This window comes from Vanellus vanellus, assembly GCF_965231255.1.
Source record: "Vanellus vanellus genome assembly, chromosome: 4".
Lineage (NCBI taxonomy): Eukaryota > Metazoa > Chordata > Aves > Charadriiformes > Charadriidae > Vanellus > Vanellus vanellus.
In genome coordinates, this window is record NC_138909.1 from 2352382 (window position 1) to 2365999 (window position 13618).

The following is a 13618-nucleotide window of genomic DNA, read 5'->3' on the forward strand; positions in this document are numbered from 1 at the left end:
GCTCTTTATATGAAGTCTCATTCCTGTGGTTTTATCCATTCTTTAGAAGAAAAGAAAAAACTCATTCATCAGTGGAATGACTTCCTGGTAGGATGAATGACAATGATTTCTACCTACCTTTGTAGGGGTTCAGCAAATTTATTAGCTAATGTTTGTGGAAGTCAGATTTTAAGTTTTAGAAGGTACATGAGCTGGAATACTATTGTTCAGAAGAACAGACCGGCTTCACCTGTGAGAAATCACAATTCAGTGCTGAAACTAACGTTCTGGTAACAATCTGGGTAATATGTCTATGTGTGCTGAGTTACATGTCCGGGTTATGGCTCAATTACATTTTGCCTGGCGTGACTTGAAATAAAAGTAACTTCCAGAAGTGTGCATGCACTTTCACTGCTCAGAAAATGGTATCCCAGCAAATAGCAGCCCTTCTTCTGGCTGGATCAGAGTCTTAATCCAATTCAGATACATTTTTTTGTCTCAATGTGATGTCTGGGAAGGTGAAGGTCTGAAGGAAGCGATTAAACTTCTAATGTGCATGAGATGTTATACTTAAGTGAGAGTCACATGACAATTGCTAACACAGGTCACAACTTCTGTTGAACAGGGACTGCCAGGTGCTTTGAATATCGGATTTTGTGGTGGCAAGTTTGGTTATAAAACTGTATCAGTTACACTCTGAACCGGTGGCACTCCTGAGTCTCCAGAAACTCAGGATTTGCAGTGCATTAATCCACATACAACCCTGCCCTCTGTTATGCTAGTACACCTTTGCAGGGGTAGTGCGTTAGTGCACAAGGCTGAGATTCAGAGATTCTGGGTCAAACTTTCTTGTCCTCTGCCTTGTCACTTACTTCTTTGCAGACTTGGCGTACTTCTGCTGGCACACTGATAGAGAATCAATGTGCATGAAGGACTATACAGTGTATATGATGGGCCATACAAAACAGAGGAAGGTGCCCTAGGATTCTCCTTCTAGCATTGCCACAATGTAGCCTTGAGCAGGCTTCTTACTTTCTCATAAAATTAAAATAATTGTCTACTTTCTTTAAATCCCTAGCTGAAAAACTCCACACGGGTGCTGCTTGTCATTAACTACATACACCTATGTGCATCTGCTTTGTTGCTGGCCCGTAAGCAAGAAGCTGTTGTTAATCTGCCAGCTAGATCACGAAGAGGAACTTGAATGAAAAAATCACATCCATGCTCTTCTAATCCTGGTTTTGCCCTTGGGCTTGCCTGGATGCTCTTATCAGAAGGCATTCCATGGCCGTTTTGCTGGTGTTTACTGCTTCCAAATACTTTTCAGGCTTATTCAAAACAATGCTTCTTGGCAGAATTAATTTGGCTGCTGATCCCCAGCTTCCATCTATATGAAATGGAGGGGAGGCAAGCACAGACCGTTGAGGAAGCTGGCTGCCAAAGAGAAACAACATTACTTCATCAGAGAGCTGAGTTTGGGGCTGGTAGACCTAATTCCTTCAACAGAAATGCATGCTCAGCTCTGCATGTGATAAGTAAACTGTGGCAGGCGTGTCTCACCCTTTCTTTCTCTTCTCTTTCCTGTGCAGATTGAAGAGGGAGGTAAAGCAGACTCCCTGCCTTCCAAGCTGCAGGCTGGTGACGAAGTGGTGAACATCAATGAGGTGGAACTGAGCAGCTCCAGGAGAGAGGCCATCTCCCTGGTTAAAGGGTCCTATAAGAAGCTGAAGCTTGTCGTCCGCAGGTAGGCAAGATCCAACACTCCTTCCCTCCCTCTCTCCTGCCCTGCAGGGTGTCACAGCCATTGGCCTCACATCTCCAGCTGAAAGCCTATGACTTGGCCTGCTCTTGGCAAAAGCTTTGTTTTAAGCACACAGGCATGAGCCCAAGGGCAAATGTTTGTTCTTTTCAGCCAACATTTCTATGACTCCTTTGCCACTTATACATCCAAGCATGGGCAATGCTTATCCAAATCTCTTCCGCTGCTCCCCTGCCACATGACAATCCAGGATTCCTGTTCAGTGATTTACAAGCAGTCCTGTCTTCCTTCAAAGTGCTCGGGACTCCCTGTGAAAGGGTGGCAGTTCTGTACATAGCTCTTTCCTCATTTGCTGCATGTTATCACTGTTGCTGTGAGCGCAGAAAGATCTCCACAGCCTCAGCAAGATTTGGAGCTGTTTCACGTTCTGCAGGTGAGTGATAGAGTGGCTGTGCTGACCGAGAGCAGTCTCACCAATATTGTACTGAGGATGTGATCTAGAGGGAAGAGCTGCCACTTCACCTGTGTCTTTTGAGCCCCAGCCTCTGTGCTACCACTGAATGAGTGCTGTCTCACGTGTGCCACAGCGCTGTTTCCCTGGCTGTCAAAGGCCTTGAGAATGGTAATGAGTGCCGGCTTGGATGGTGTGCTGAGCATAACTCAGCTAAGCAAATTGTGCTGATCCTCTTTGGTGACATGAATAATAAATATGGTTGTCTTAGGGTTAGGACACAGAACTTGAATCTTGATGCACGTTTTGAGTCAGAGATGTTTGGGTCTGGAATCTGTAGCGGAGGGGTGGCGGTTTAAGACCTCAATAGAGATGCTTCCTTTATGTTTTTTGCTGTGGGCATGTCCAAACAGTTTTTTCTGTGCCAGTTAGCTGATAGATGGTATCACTTTATGGAGTGCTCTCTCCTGAATTTCCACACTTAGCCAGAGAGTAATCTGGGTCAAGATCAGCATAGCTGGGGAGCTGTCATTAGCCAAACAAAAGGCGTCAGCTTGGGTCTCTAATTTGGAACAACTGACTAACATCTGAGCGGTGATGTCTGAGTAGGGCAGGCATGAACGGCTTAGACACCCTCCTGCTCTCTGGAGTATGTTCCATGCTTTTTCTGTCTATATTCTGGTTTTTACCTAAAGCACCTTTAGGTACTGATGATGACCTCATGACAAATTCTGGATATTCATATACAGAACTGTTAGATCATTTGTGTAGCCATTGGGAGGATATTTGCAAAAGTAATTAGTTGTGATTTGAGTATTTTCCAAAAATAAATGGCTTTTCTTTAAGGCCCATGTAGATTGTAGTCCAACTGTACTGACTGAACAAAATGTTTAATTCAAACTAAGTTAGCAAAATTGTCAAAATAGAACTCTTTTGTCACATTTTAGTTTAATTTTGCTGAGATGAACTCGTAAAATAACTGGTTCTGTTTGGTGTGGATTGAGAATTGTTTCTGGCGTTTGATCTGTCCACTTAAGAGGTAAAGAGAAAAGGAAAGAGAAAAGGATAGACAAGCAAAACCTGGAGTCCCACTGCAGTTGTTTCATCTTCTTCCCCTGTACTTCACTTACGTATTTTCATTAGCAGCATTTCTATGGTGAAGACTAAAATCTGCCTGTGTTGTGAAAAGCCCTTTGGCAGCCTACAAACTGGAGAAAGTACATTGGGAAGATTGGTTCCTGTGTGTCTCATACTGGACACCAGGAGTGAATAAGCACTCTCTCTCTGCCTGGATATATATGCGCATACACGTATACATACATGCACGTATGCACATATATGTATGTATGTGTGCATATATGTTGTTATACACAGAGGAGCGTCAGCAGTGTCATAGCCAGGCCAAAATTCAGCAGTTCCTAATATTTCTTTGGGAGATGCCTGAATCACAGGACCACGCCTCTTAGAAAGCTTTGAGGCCTCTTTCTTCAGGCTAAAAGAGAAAACGAGCAACTTTTTAATATCCTTGACTAGTTTTTCACATGCAGTGGGAATCATGAGAGGCAGAGCAATCCCAATGGACATCAATCACATGGTTCTCATTACAGTTAATGAGTTATTTAAAGACGAGGTCATCCATGTCTGAAAAAATAGACAATCAGACAGCAGTGTTTTATGTTCCAAAATTACACTTCACAGTGTAACGTAATAGTTTCTTTCTCCATTATTTTTAAGTTCCCAAGACCTTTTCACCTTTTTGTCTCCTTTTTAATAAGTATGCAAGGGTATTTGATGTTTTCCTGGTTTGGAATACCGTAGTGAACTTGAAGAAAATTTAGTTTGTAGCCTTCCATGGTTTTGTTGCATCACCATCAGAAAGATCAAGCACGTTAATTTTAACAGGTATTACATTCACATACTATTCCCTTGCCAAGGTACTTTAAGCCCTTCGTTCATATATAAAGCTCAGTGACAATCCATAAACTCAGAATTGAAAACCTGCAATTAAGAGCTAAGAGCCCAGCCTTCAGTTCAGGTAATTTGACACTGTCCCAGCTGACCCTGCTGGCATGTTCTGGCATGAAAGCAGCAAAAGAACAAAAAAGTGAGGTCCTGACTGCTTTGTGGGCAGTGGGTCACAAGTTCCTCTGAATTTTCTCTGTCACCAAAGGTGGCAAGACTCAGCACTCTGGCCAGCTGGTGGCAAGGCAGAAGATAAAGATTTTGTCTCCAGTGCTAGAGGGAAAGCAGATGAGAAGGGATAAAAGAGGGATCCCAGAGGAGAATGGTGAGAAAGAGGGGGGCAGCAAGGGAAAAGTGAGTTTCTGCATTAAATAAAAGCTTCCAACAACATGAGATGAAATGAGGCAAGATGCAAAAGAAACAAATGAAGGAAAGCAGCTCAGTACAGAACCTGAGCCACGCGGAGCCTTCATCTCAGTTAGGGGGATGCTGCTGGGCAGGCAGCATATCTGTATGAGGAAATGTGAGCAAACAAAGGTTTGCAACCCAGAGTTCAGGTAAAACTGCAGCGCCAAGGATGTGCAGGTTCTCTTTACCTCAGACATAATGAGTTCAGCCATTGAGACACATAAAGGAAGCATTTGCGTGCTTCCCAGTTGTGACTGGTTTTTGTTGTGTGGACAAGAAGATGATGTTTTGCAGGACTACATAATCTGAAAAGAAATTATTTTTGGAGTGCTCGAGATGCTGATTTTTGTAAATTGGCCATAATGAATTAATTGAAGTGGATTAGGGTTGCTTGCTGCAAATACCAGCAGTCATTTACGACCCGGGTTTTTAGTCCGTGATTTCAGTATTCATTAGGGCTCTTGCTTAGGAGTGACACAAACTCACACTGCCGAGGACTTTACCCCTTAAAAGTTATATGCAAACAATAGCAAAGTCTGCTTGGTGTGTGTGGTTTTGGTTCTTTCCAAAGCATATTCAAGGTCAGCATGTTTTTGAAGGTTTGATTGTTTGTTTTTCAAATTAAAAACTCAGGAGCTCCATGAGTGACAGCAGACTTCACAACGGACAGAAAGCGCAGATTTTTTTATTCAGATGTAGTGTAGTGAGACCGTCAAACAGAGGACCAAAAGAATACATTCGACCCACTCTGTACACTTGTGTAGCCCACGTACCATACTCAGATTGCTATTTGATCTTGGGTTTTATTTTAGGACAAAGGTAAATAGTGGCAGCAGAGTGAGCCTCTGCTTGTGTTACTAAGCAAAAATTGATGTTACAACACCTTGCTAGGTCTGTAGACAGGCTGATGTGATGATGTGTTATTTCCATTGGAATGCCATCTGCAAAGCTCACTACTGCTGCACCTTTGTCATTCTTCATGAGTCTGGTATTGATCAGTTTAATGGAGGAAAAGAGTGGGAATAGTTTCAATGAAGGGAATGTGAAGGGAAAATCAGAGAAAATTCAGGATGAGAGGAAAGACTGAAATAAAAAGAGATCAGAAAAACAACCTATCTCACAAGGATACTTAATATTAATAAATATGAATGGTTATAAATAAATAGCCAGTACCAGAGTAGAACGTACACGAGGACCATAGTCTGCCTTTCACTCCTGTGCAAATGTCCTGCTGACATCAGGGAGGAATTTTCAGTAGGAGAGACATGTGAATTGTGAATTTATAGACTTTTTGCTTCCCTGCTCATGGACTTAGAGTAAAGCAGAGGCAGACAATGACCAAATGAACCCTAGTGTTAAGTAAATACTGTGTCCATTCCCTAAGACTATTCTTATTTGGGAGATAACTGTTAAATGATTTTTCGTGGATGCTCTCTAGCTGCATTTTGTTTGTCTCATCCTCAGCTCAGGAGCCCTCAAAGGCAGTTTTCGAATGTTCAGCTTTCTCAGCTTCTTTAACAGGGCTGCTCTTATCTAACTTGTTTAAAAGGCTGTTCCCAAAGCCAGTTCCTTTCTTTCTGCACATTCCTTGCTACCTCCCAATACCTGTTTTGTCCATTCATTTCCAGGACAATAGACTCAGACATGTATGTATTTGTTCATTCCTGTAGACCTCTGGTCTGCAACTGGTGTGCTATGAGGAAGCTTGCTGATACTTCACACTTCATCGTGCTGAAGCCAGAATAAACCAGTGTAAGATCTACTCTGCATCTCAGGGAATTACAAAGCCTTATTGAGTGTACCTTAGGTGCACTTTCCAGTCCCTGCTAAGCTGAGATACGATTTGCTGCCTCACATACCCTGCTGCTGGTATCTTTTGTGTGCTTGCCGCTGGCAAGGTGGATTTAGCTTGGTGGTCCATTCTAGTCCTTTTTCTGCCGTCTAAATCTTAAGACGTTTAGAATTGCACAACAAAATGACCTATTTCTCCTTCCCTGCTTTTTAATACAGGGCTTTTCAGGACACTTTCCTCGGCTGGCCCACAGGAAAGCACATTAATTTCATTCTGATGTATTTTGTACCTGAGCAATCAGACCAAAACCATACCTCTGCTTGAGTGTTCAGTCCTGCCACAGATCAAATTGCCACAGGTAAACAGAGTGAGTCTTTATCACTGGGCAAAGAGACAAGATAGCAGTGTGCTACAGGGAAGAATGAACAAATATCGCTCCACTGGTGGCAGATGATGGGAGTGAGCCAAGAAGCGAGGTCCTCAGGAGAGAGGTCTCCACAAGTATTTCCCATGATAGTCTTCAGTATGTCTCTATCACTGCTGGGGACAAATGTCTCTCACTGTGGGTATAAGCAGAACCAGTTCCATCAAGCCTGAGGAATCCACAGGCTGACACTGGGGAGATATTTTTGCTCATGGTTTGCCAATTTGGGAACAGTAGGTGTGAATCACTGTGAGAAACTGGAGAGACCAGTTTGTTTAATTTTGTAGTGGGAGGCTTGCCTACTGTCCTCAGCAAACTATCTTAGATAGTTTTTGATACTCAGCTGATCTTTAAGCAGCTGGAGGAGACTGAGTGTTTGAAAGCTAAAGCTACAAGCCACAGAAATAAGGCTTAGTTTTTAAATTGTGAAAGATGGGCTATATTTTCCCGACTTGGTTTTTTTTTTTTTTTTCTGTTGCTTCCTCTCCAACTTCAGCATCTAAGCAGAGTTGGGTGCAATTAAAAAATTGCCTTTTCAGTGGTATCAGTTCGATCTAATTGTGTTGTGCATGCTTGTATTGACTGAAGATAAAGCTCAAAATGTGGGCATTGCCTTGTCTGCTTTACAGCAACCACAGTGGCCTACAGCAGTTGCCAAAAATAGACTTTTCCACAGGTCAGTAAGCAAGAATGGCTGTCAGAGCGTCACACTGTTTACATAGTTTTACATTCAACGTGTTCGTAACAGCAGCAATTAGATCACTGAGGCATGATGGCAAATGTAACTGTTCTGCAAATATCATGCTGAAGGGAACCGCAGTCACAGGGACAACAACTCTCAGACACCCTTTCTAACACAAACACGGTTTGAACTAAGGCCTCCTACAAGCCATTCCTTAGAGTTGCTGTGGCATTCACTGTTGCCTGGTGCATTGAGGGCAGAGGTGAAAACATGAAGTCATTCTTGCTGAAAACGACTGTATGTTGTGAAGTGAGCTTGCCACGGGCAGTTTGGTCCATGTTCTTGGCAGGTGTAAAGCAGCTCTATTGGCTTGAACGGACTTCAAATGACTTATCTCAGGTCAGAATGTGGCCCTTTGATTCTATATACTCTTGGATCCAGTGTCAGTCTTGGTTAATGAATGCAAAGCCCTATTAAAATTTACTAGTGGAACAGCAAGTAAAAATTTTCTGCAAGGAATTACAAATGTTTTAGGCCCTTACTCTGTACATGCTGACATGCGAGAGCCCTGCAGAGCTCTTCTGGGGTGTTGTTTTTAGGGTTCAGGCCAGCACATAGGTTTTTGCTTGGGTTGTGAGGGGCTCTGAAGGGGACGCTTGCATTTGCAGAGCCAGTGAGATTGCATGAAGAATTAATCTCGAAAGAGCTGTGGTTTACGGCAAAACTGCATATCCCCAAGACGCACAACATGTGTGTTCTTAGCATATGTCCTATCACACAGATAGAAGCGGCCATAGGAAGCCTGTTCAAGTGTTATTTATGTAGTATTATATCAAAGAAAAAGTACGTTCGGTTCCTATAGCATATAGGTGCCCTAACATCTTGTTGCGCTCTTGAGGCTCAAGGCACACAAACTTAGTGCTTCTGAGACCACCCCAGTAAAAGCCACCCCTCCGCCTTGTTCTTCTCCAAGGCCACCCATGAGCGAATCGTCAGCTCTTACAAATCAGCAGTAGCCTGAATGGGGATCTGATGTTTTGGGCTTGGTGCTAGCTATCACCATCAAGATAGACACTGCAATTAAAGTATGTGGCTGCCACTGCTCCTGATTCCTACTAACAGCTTTACTAACAGCTTTAACTGTCCCAAGGGTGTGCATTTCTCAAAGTATGTTTTATGTAAAGCACATTAGACTGTATCATCTCTCACTTTCTGGGGCAGCTCTGTAGTGAGGAGATGCAAACATAGCAAAGATCAGTATTCAAGGCAGTTGATTTTCTGTTTTCAGCGTTAGTGGTTGGTGGTTTGTGTCTGCCTAAAGCTTAGCAGTGCCTGCAATTCTTTTCCATCTCAAAGAGCCTTAGGCTAAAAATACGAGTCAAATAAAGGAGGAGTGGGGATAGAAAACATTATCCTCATTTTCCTGTTGTGCTAAAAACTGTACAAAAAGAAAGGATTAAGCTTATCCTTGGCTATAAGCGTAATCTGCGTGTTCGTTTTCATGCTTCCCTACAGATTCCCTGCATCACTGGGGTTATTCAGCTTATTTTCTTGGCACATCACTGTTCCTGGACCCCCTTGTCTGAATGATGAGACCTGGGGGAGATGCTGGGAGGAGAAATATGCTACAGTGCTGAGACTGTGAGTGTCAGAGGGAAGCTGGCAAATTCAGGTGCTGAACAGGCTGAGAATTCACCCAGGGATACAGTCCCCGGAAACATCAGTCCCATGGTGTACAAAAACCTGCTGCTAAATGCCAGGGGCCCTTCTCACGCTTCCGCAGTTGCTGCAAACTGCTGGGGCTGGGAGGATGTTGGACGTACGGGTATATTAGTTCTGCTCTTATCCTCTTCTTGACATGTCTGCTCTCAGGTGCTGTCAGGGAGAAGGTGCTGGGCTACGCGGGCCTCCGCTCTGCCACAGCATGGCCAGTGTTATGTTTTCAGACAAATCTGGTTCTAATCAACGCATTCAAAGTTAACTTTAACTCATTCAACTCATTGCCACCTCTGTGGCAAAATCAGGAATTAAAACCAGACATCCTGAATACTTACACCTATGCCATAGCTACAAAGTTTTTCTTCTTTTGGCAGCAAATTGCTATAACTAAGACTTTAAAAAAAAAAAATAAAAAAAGTTTTCCACTCAACTTGATAAATGACCCTATCGAAGTGTTGAAGTGTGGGAGGAAGATGTCAGTATGACTGACATCTGAGGCTCAGAGCCGAATCGAGCCCATGGAAATTGGTGGAAAGATTCCCACAGACTCAAAAAGGCTTTGGCTCAGACCCTCACTGAGCAGTGATTTCCCCTTGAGAGAGGGGAAGCTGCTGGCATTTTTACAAAAAGCCAAGTGCCAACACAATTCTTCAAAGAACTCTGTGGACTAATCCTTTCCTCTTATGACACTAATGTAATTTTGCGTCGCATTTGACAGCGTGCCAAAAAATTGCATCGAATAAATCCAAGTTTTGTGAATGAAATTTATTAGAATAGGCATTGGCCCACGCCCCACTCTGTAGCAATGCAGGAGCATGTTTCCAAAGAGCTGCGATGTGGTGTGGTTATTTTTTTCCGGTGGTGATGACTAGGGGAATGGGAGAAAGCAGAGTTTCATGCACATGGAATTTTTAAGACTGACAGCTTGAGAGGCCAAAGCTGGCATTAACTCTGGTAGAGGGCTGGCAGGGTGGTCTTGCGACTAGCACTGTTGTACGTTCGGTTGCGATCTCCTCCACAGCTTCCCAGCGTGCCCTTGGTCGTGCCTCCTTGTTCCTCCCGTCTTCCAGGTGTCACTGATGCTCTGTTGTGTGAGATCTTGGGACGGGGAGGGGGTCTTTTACAGTGCATCTTTTTAACACTCTAAAAAAAATGAGCCTTCAGTTGGAGTCTTACATGAAGAGACAGCTTCTCCACTGATGCCAATGGGTGCAACCAGCCAAAGCCCATCAGGGTCCTGCCCCATTGTACAGTCTTTGCGAGGCCCCAGCCTGTTCCCAGGTAAGTAAAGGCTTTAAAATTTGCTTGTGTGTTGGATCAAACTGGTAAGTCTTTAACAGTCTCAAGCATCAACAGTTTCATTAGAGGAGTTTTCTGTGCATTCATCAAAATGTTTGCGGTTCCTATCTCATTAAGGAGGGTCAATGCGAAACACAGGGCAGACAGCTAAGAGGTGAACAGAATTTAATTTTGAAATCACTGGCAACAGGCTTACTGTCTAGGATTTAATTAGCTACAGCTTAGGACTGCCAGGCTTTTAGGAAATTTCCCACAGCGAGTAGTAAACATGAAGAAGATCTAGATAGGATTTTTGAAAAAAAGATTTAGGCCACTGATGGGGACAGTGAGAAAATGCCTTGGGAAAAAAAATGCCAGCCACCATAATGTGTTATCCTATATAGGACATTAAAGACTGACCCCTCACCTGGAGCTGCATTAGAAACACAGCAGTTTCTAGCCACTGACACTCTGCATTAGCTGCTTCTTTCACCAAGTGCATTTGGATTAGTTTGCCTTCTTCAGGCAATAATCAAACTGGGGTTTGATTTGTCAGAAAGTGACACTGGAAAAGCTGGGAAATCTCTGCCAGCGGTGTACAAAGTGCTTTTTAGGGTGTGAATCTCCTTCTTTTGGAATTTCCTGAGGATTAAGTTGGAGATGGATCAGATCACGATAGTATGAAAACTCGAACAAACAAGCATGTGTTCTCCGACTGATCTGTGCCTCACTTCTGTGTCTGTGATGGTGTCTGGGCTGACCTTTAGTCGATAGGGCAAATACCTGGACTTGCGCGTGGTTCTGGTTACCTGTACAGGTGCGAAGGTCTGCAGAGTGACAGCTTCACAAGGCAGCTGCAGGGGGAGCACTGGGAATAACTGAATTTCATCACCTTTATTGTAAGAAACTCCAGTTGCTTGGCTTTAATTTCAAGAGCTGAATATAAATATTGATTTATAAGAGGTTCAGAAGTTGTGTGGCATTGATATATGCTGATATATACTTATTCTTGGTCAGGTTAAATATTAATTTTGCTCAGCTACACTAGTTACCCAGGAATATAAAACAATTTCTCAAGAACTTTCCCATGCTTTTCCTGCTTCATCCAAGGTTTTCTTTGAAAGGGAGGTGGGGTCAGGAAGGGCTAACAAATGCTAACGTAGTCCTACTGATATAAATGGAGTTTGCCTGGATTTACTTCAGTAAAACAGATGTTAAAGTGGTCACTGCAACTGCTTTACATTTTTTCATGAATGGGCTTGTATGGGTCATCCAAATCCCATGGTATTGTTTCTCCCTTGTGGCTGGATGAACAGAATATCTCGGTCAAAAGAGTAATGAGGACCAGAAACTGCACACACAGTATCAAATGCTATTTTATATGCATGAGTCTTCCTGTTTGTAGTGAAAGGCAGCCTAACTCACTCGCACAAATGCAAGTGGACAAAGACCATTGACGTGTATGCACCTGGCCTAAACTCTGGCTATGCCAATAGCTCCAGAGTATAGAACTTTTTTTCCCCCAGTACTCCTTTCCTCAGCTTTCTGCCTGCTTTGACTTTGGCATTAGAAGTGAGACAGAGTCAGTCTTCAGTACATGTATGTAAAACATTTTCATGGAGGTTATACCTGCATAAGTACACCACTTTTTTTTTTTTTTTTTTGCTATTAAAGACTGCCTAAGCTAATTAAAATCAGAAATATTGGTTAAAAAAATGTATCTTTCATTAAAGAAACCGGCTGAAAAGCGCTGGTTAACTCAGTTCAGAGTTACCTCTTAGACTTCCGTGTTTACCAGGCTTTTAAAAATTATTGCTATCGTAAGGTGAAATTGCAAGAGGGGAATGGAGGCAGTAAGTGCCACACTGCATCAGGCTGACAATCCTCTGTGTCAGGATGGGTCCAGTGTGTTGAGGGCCACGTACTTTTCTGTGATATTTCCATGGACTTTGTGCAGAACCACGTGCTCACAGCCTCCTCCTCTGCCGGGGCTCAGGGCTGGTGCTTTGGCGCAGGAGAAGAGGCAGTGGGACCCACAGGGCTGACAGTTGGCACAAAGGAACCATGGTGGGCGTCGTTTTCAACCCTCAACCTGCAGTCGGATTACTGTGCCCTAACTTATGGGCCAGGGAGCGACAGAGACCGATGTCCCTGCTACACATCTCCTCCACGGTGGGTTTTTGTCCCCCACTCTCACTTCTAATTACTTTTTTCAAATGAACTTCGAATGGTGAATTTCAAGAGAAAGAAGTAATAATTCCTGGCTGGCTGAAAACACTTCTTTATTGAACTTAGTCTCTTTTCTCCTCTCTCCCTGCAAATCCCAGTGTTAATTATAAGAGGGGGCCAAGCACCAGTCTGCTGGGAGTCAGGACAGAGCTGACTTGCACTTTCACTCAGCAAATTTCCCCGTTCCTCACGGTCTCTGCTCCTGTCTGTCAGGCCTGCTGACGACTGCTTGGTAGGAGGGCAGTAATCTGAGCTGCCTCTGCTGAGCAAACCTCCTGCTTTTTACTGCAGGATTAGTCCCGAGGTGCCTCTGCACACAGCACCTGTATCTGCAACTTGTTATCTTAATCGCTATGCTCCTGTTTCTCCACTTTCTGAGGCGGTAGTGCCATTCCCTCCTCCGAGGACTGCACTCGCCAAATGGCAGGCTGCCTCCGCCGCAAGGATGGGAATACCTGAGGCTTGGTCTTGTGTCTCAAAAGGTAAGCAGCCTCTCAACAGCTACAGCAAAGCAATCCGGGCATGGCTTTGTGCCTGCGGAGGCAGCCGGACCTCGCAGCAGGGCTTTGGGAGAGGGAGGACAGGAGTCTTAGGGACTCTGTTGGTCCTAAACGTCAGGAGCATCATAAACTTAAGAGCAAATGAGTGTCCAGGTAGCGCCATGGGAGATTTTTCAGCTGCTGCTGTAAACGATCTCACCGCAAACCGGGAGCCAGTGCTGTGCCGCTGCTCAGGTTCTGTCACTGAGGAAACTGTTGGGTGGTATAAGCAAATCTATTGGGCTTTAGGCTAGAAAAGTGCCAGAAGCTCGCAGGAGAGAGGAACTTCTGAGCCTCCAGAGCTGTACAGCATGTTGAAGGCCATTCCTTCCCTTGGTGTCAAAGGGTGCTAACAATAATGCCGTGCACTTGGGAAGCTGAGTCTCCTGAGCGGAG

General features: G+C 43.9%; 1 protein-coding gene across 1 annotated transcript in view; it reads left to right on the forward strand.

Annotated features, from left to right (window-relative positions):
* The window catches only part of SHROOM3 (shroom family member 3), a gene marked incomplete at its 5' end in the record, with an annotated part of 152824 nt that overhangs the window by 44790 nt on the left and 94416 nt on the right, over nucleotides 1–13618 (forward strand). The window contains one exon of the mRNA XM_082482778.1: nucleotides 1569–1723. Within this exon, the coding sequence (XP_082338904.1) occupies nucleotides 1569–1723 (155 nt within the window). The remainder of the gene's footprint in view (nucleotides 1–1568; nucleotides 1724–13618) is intronic.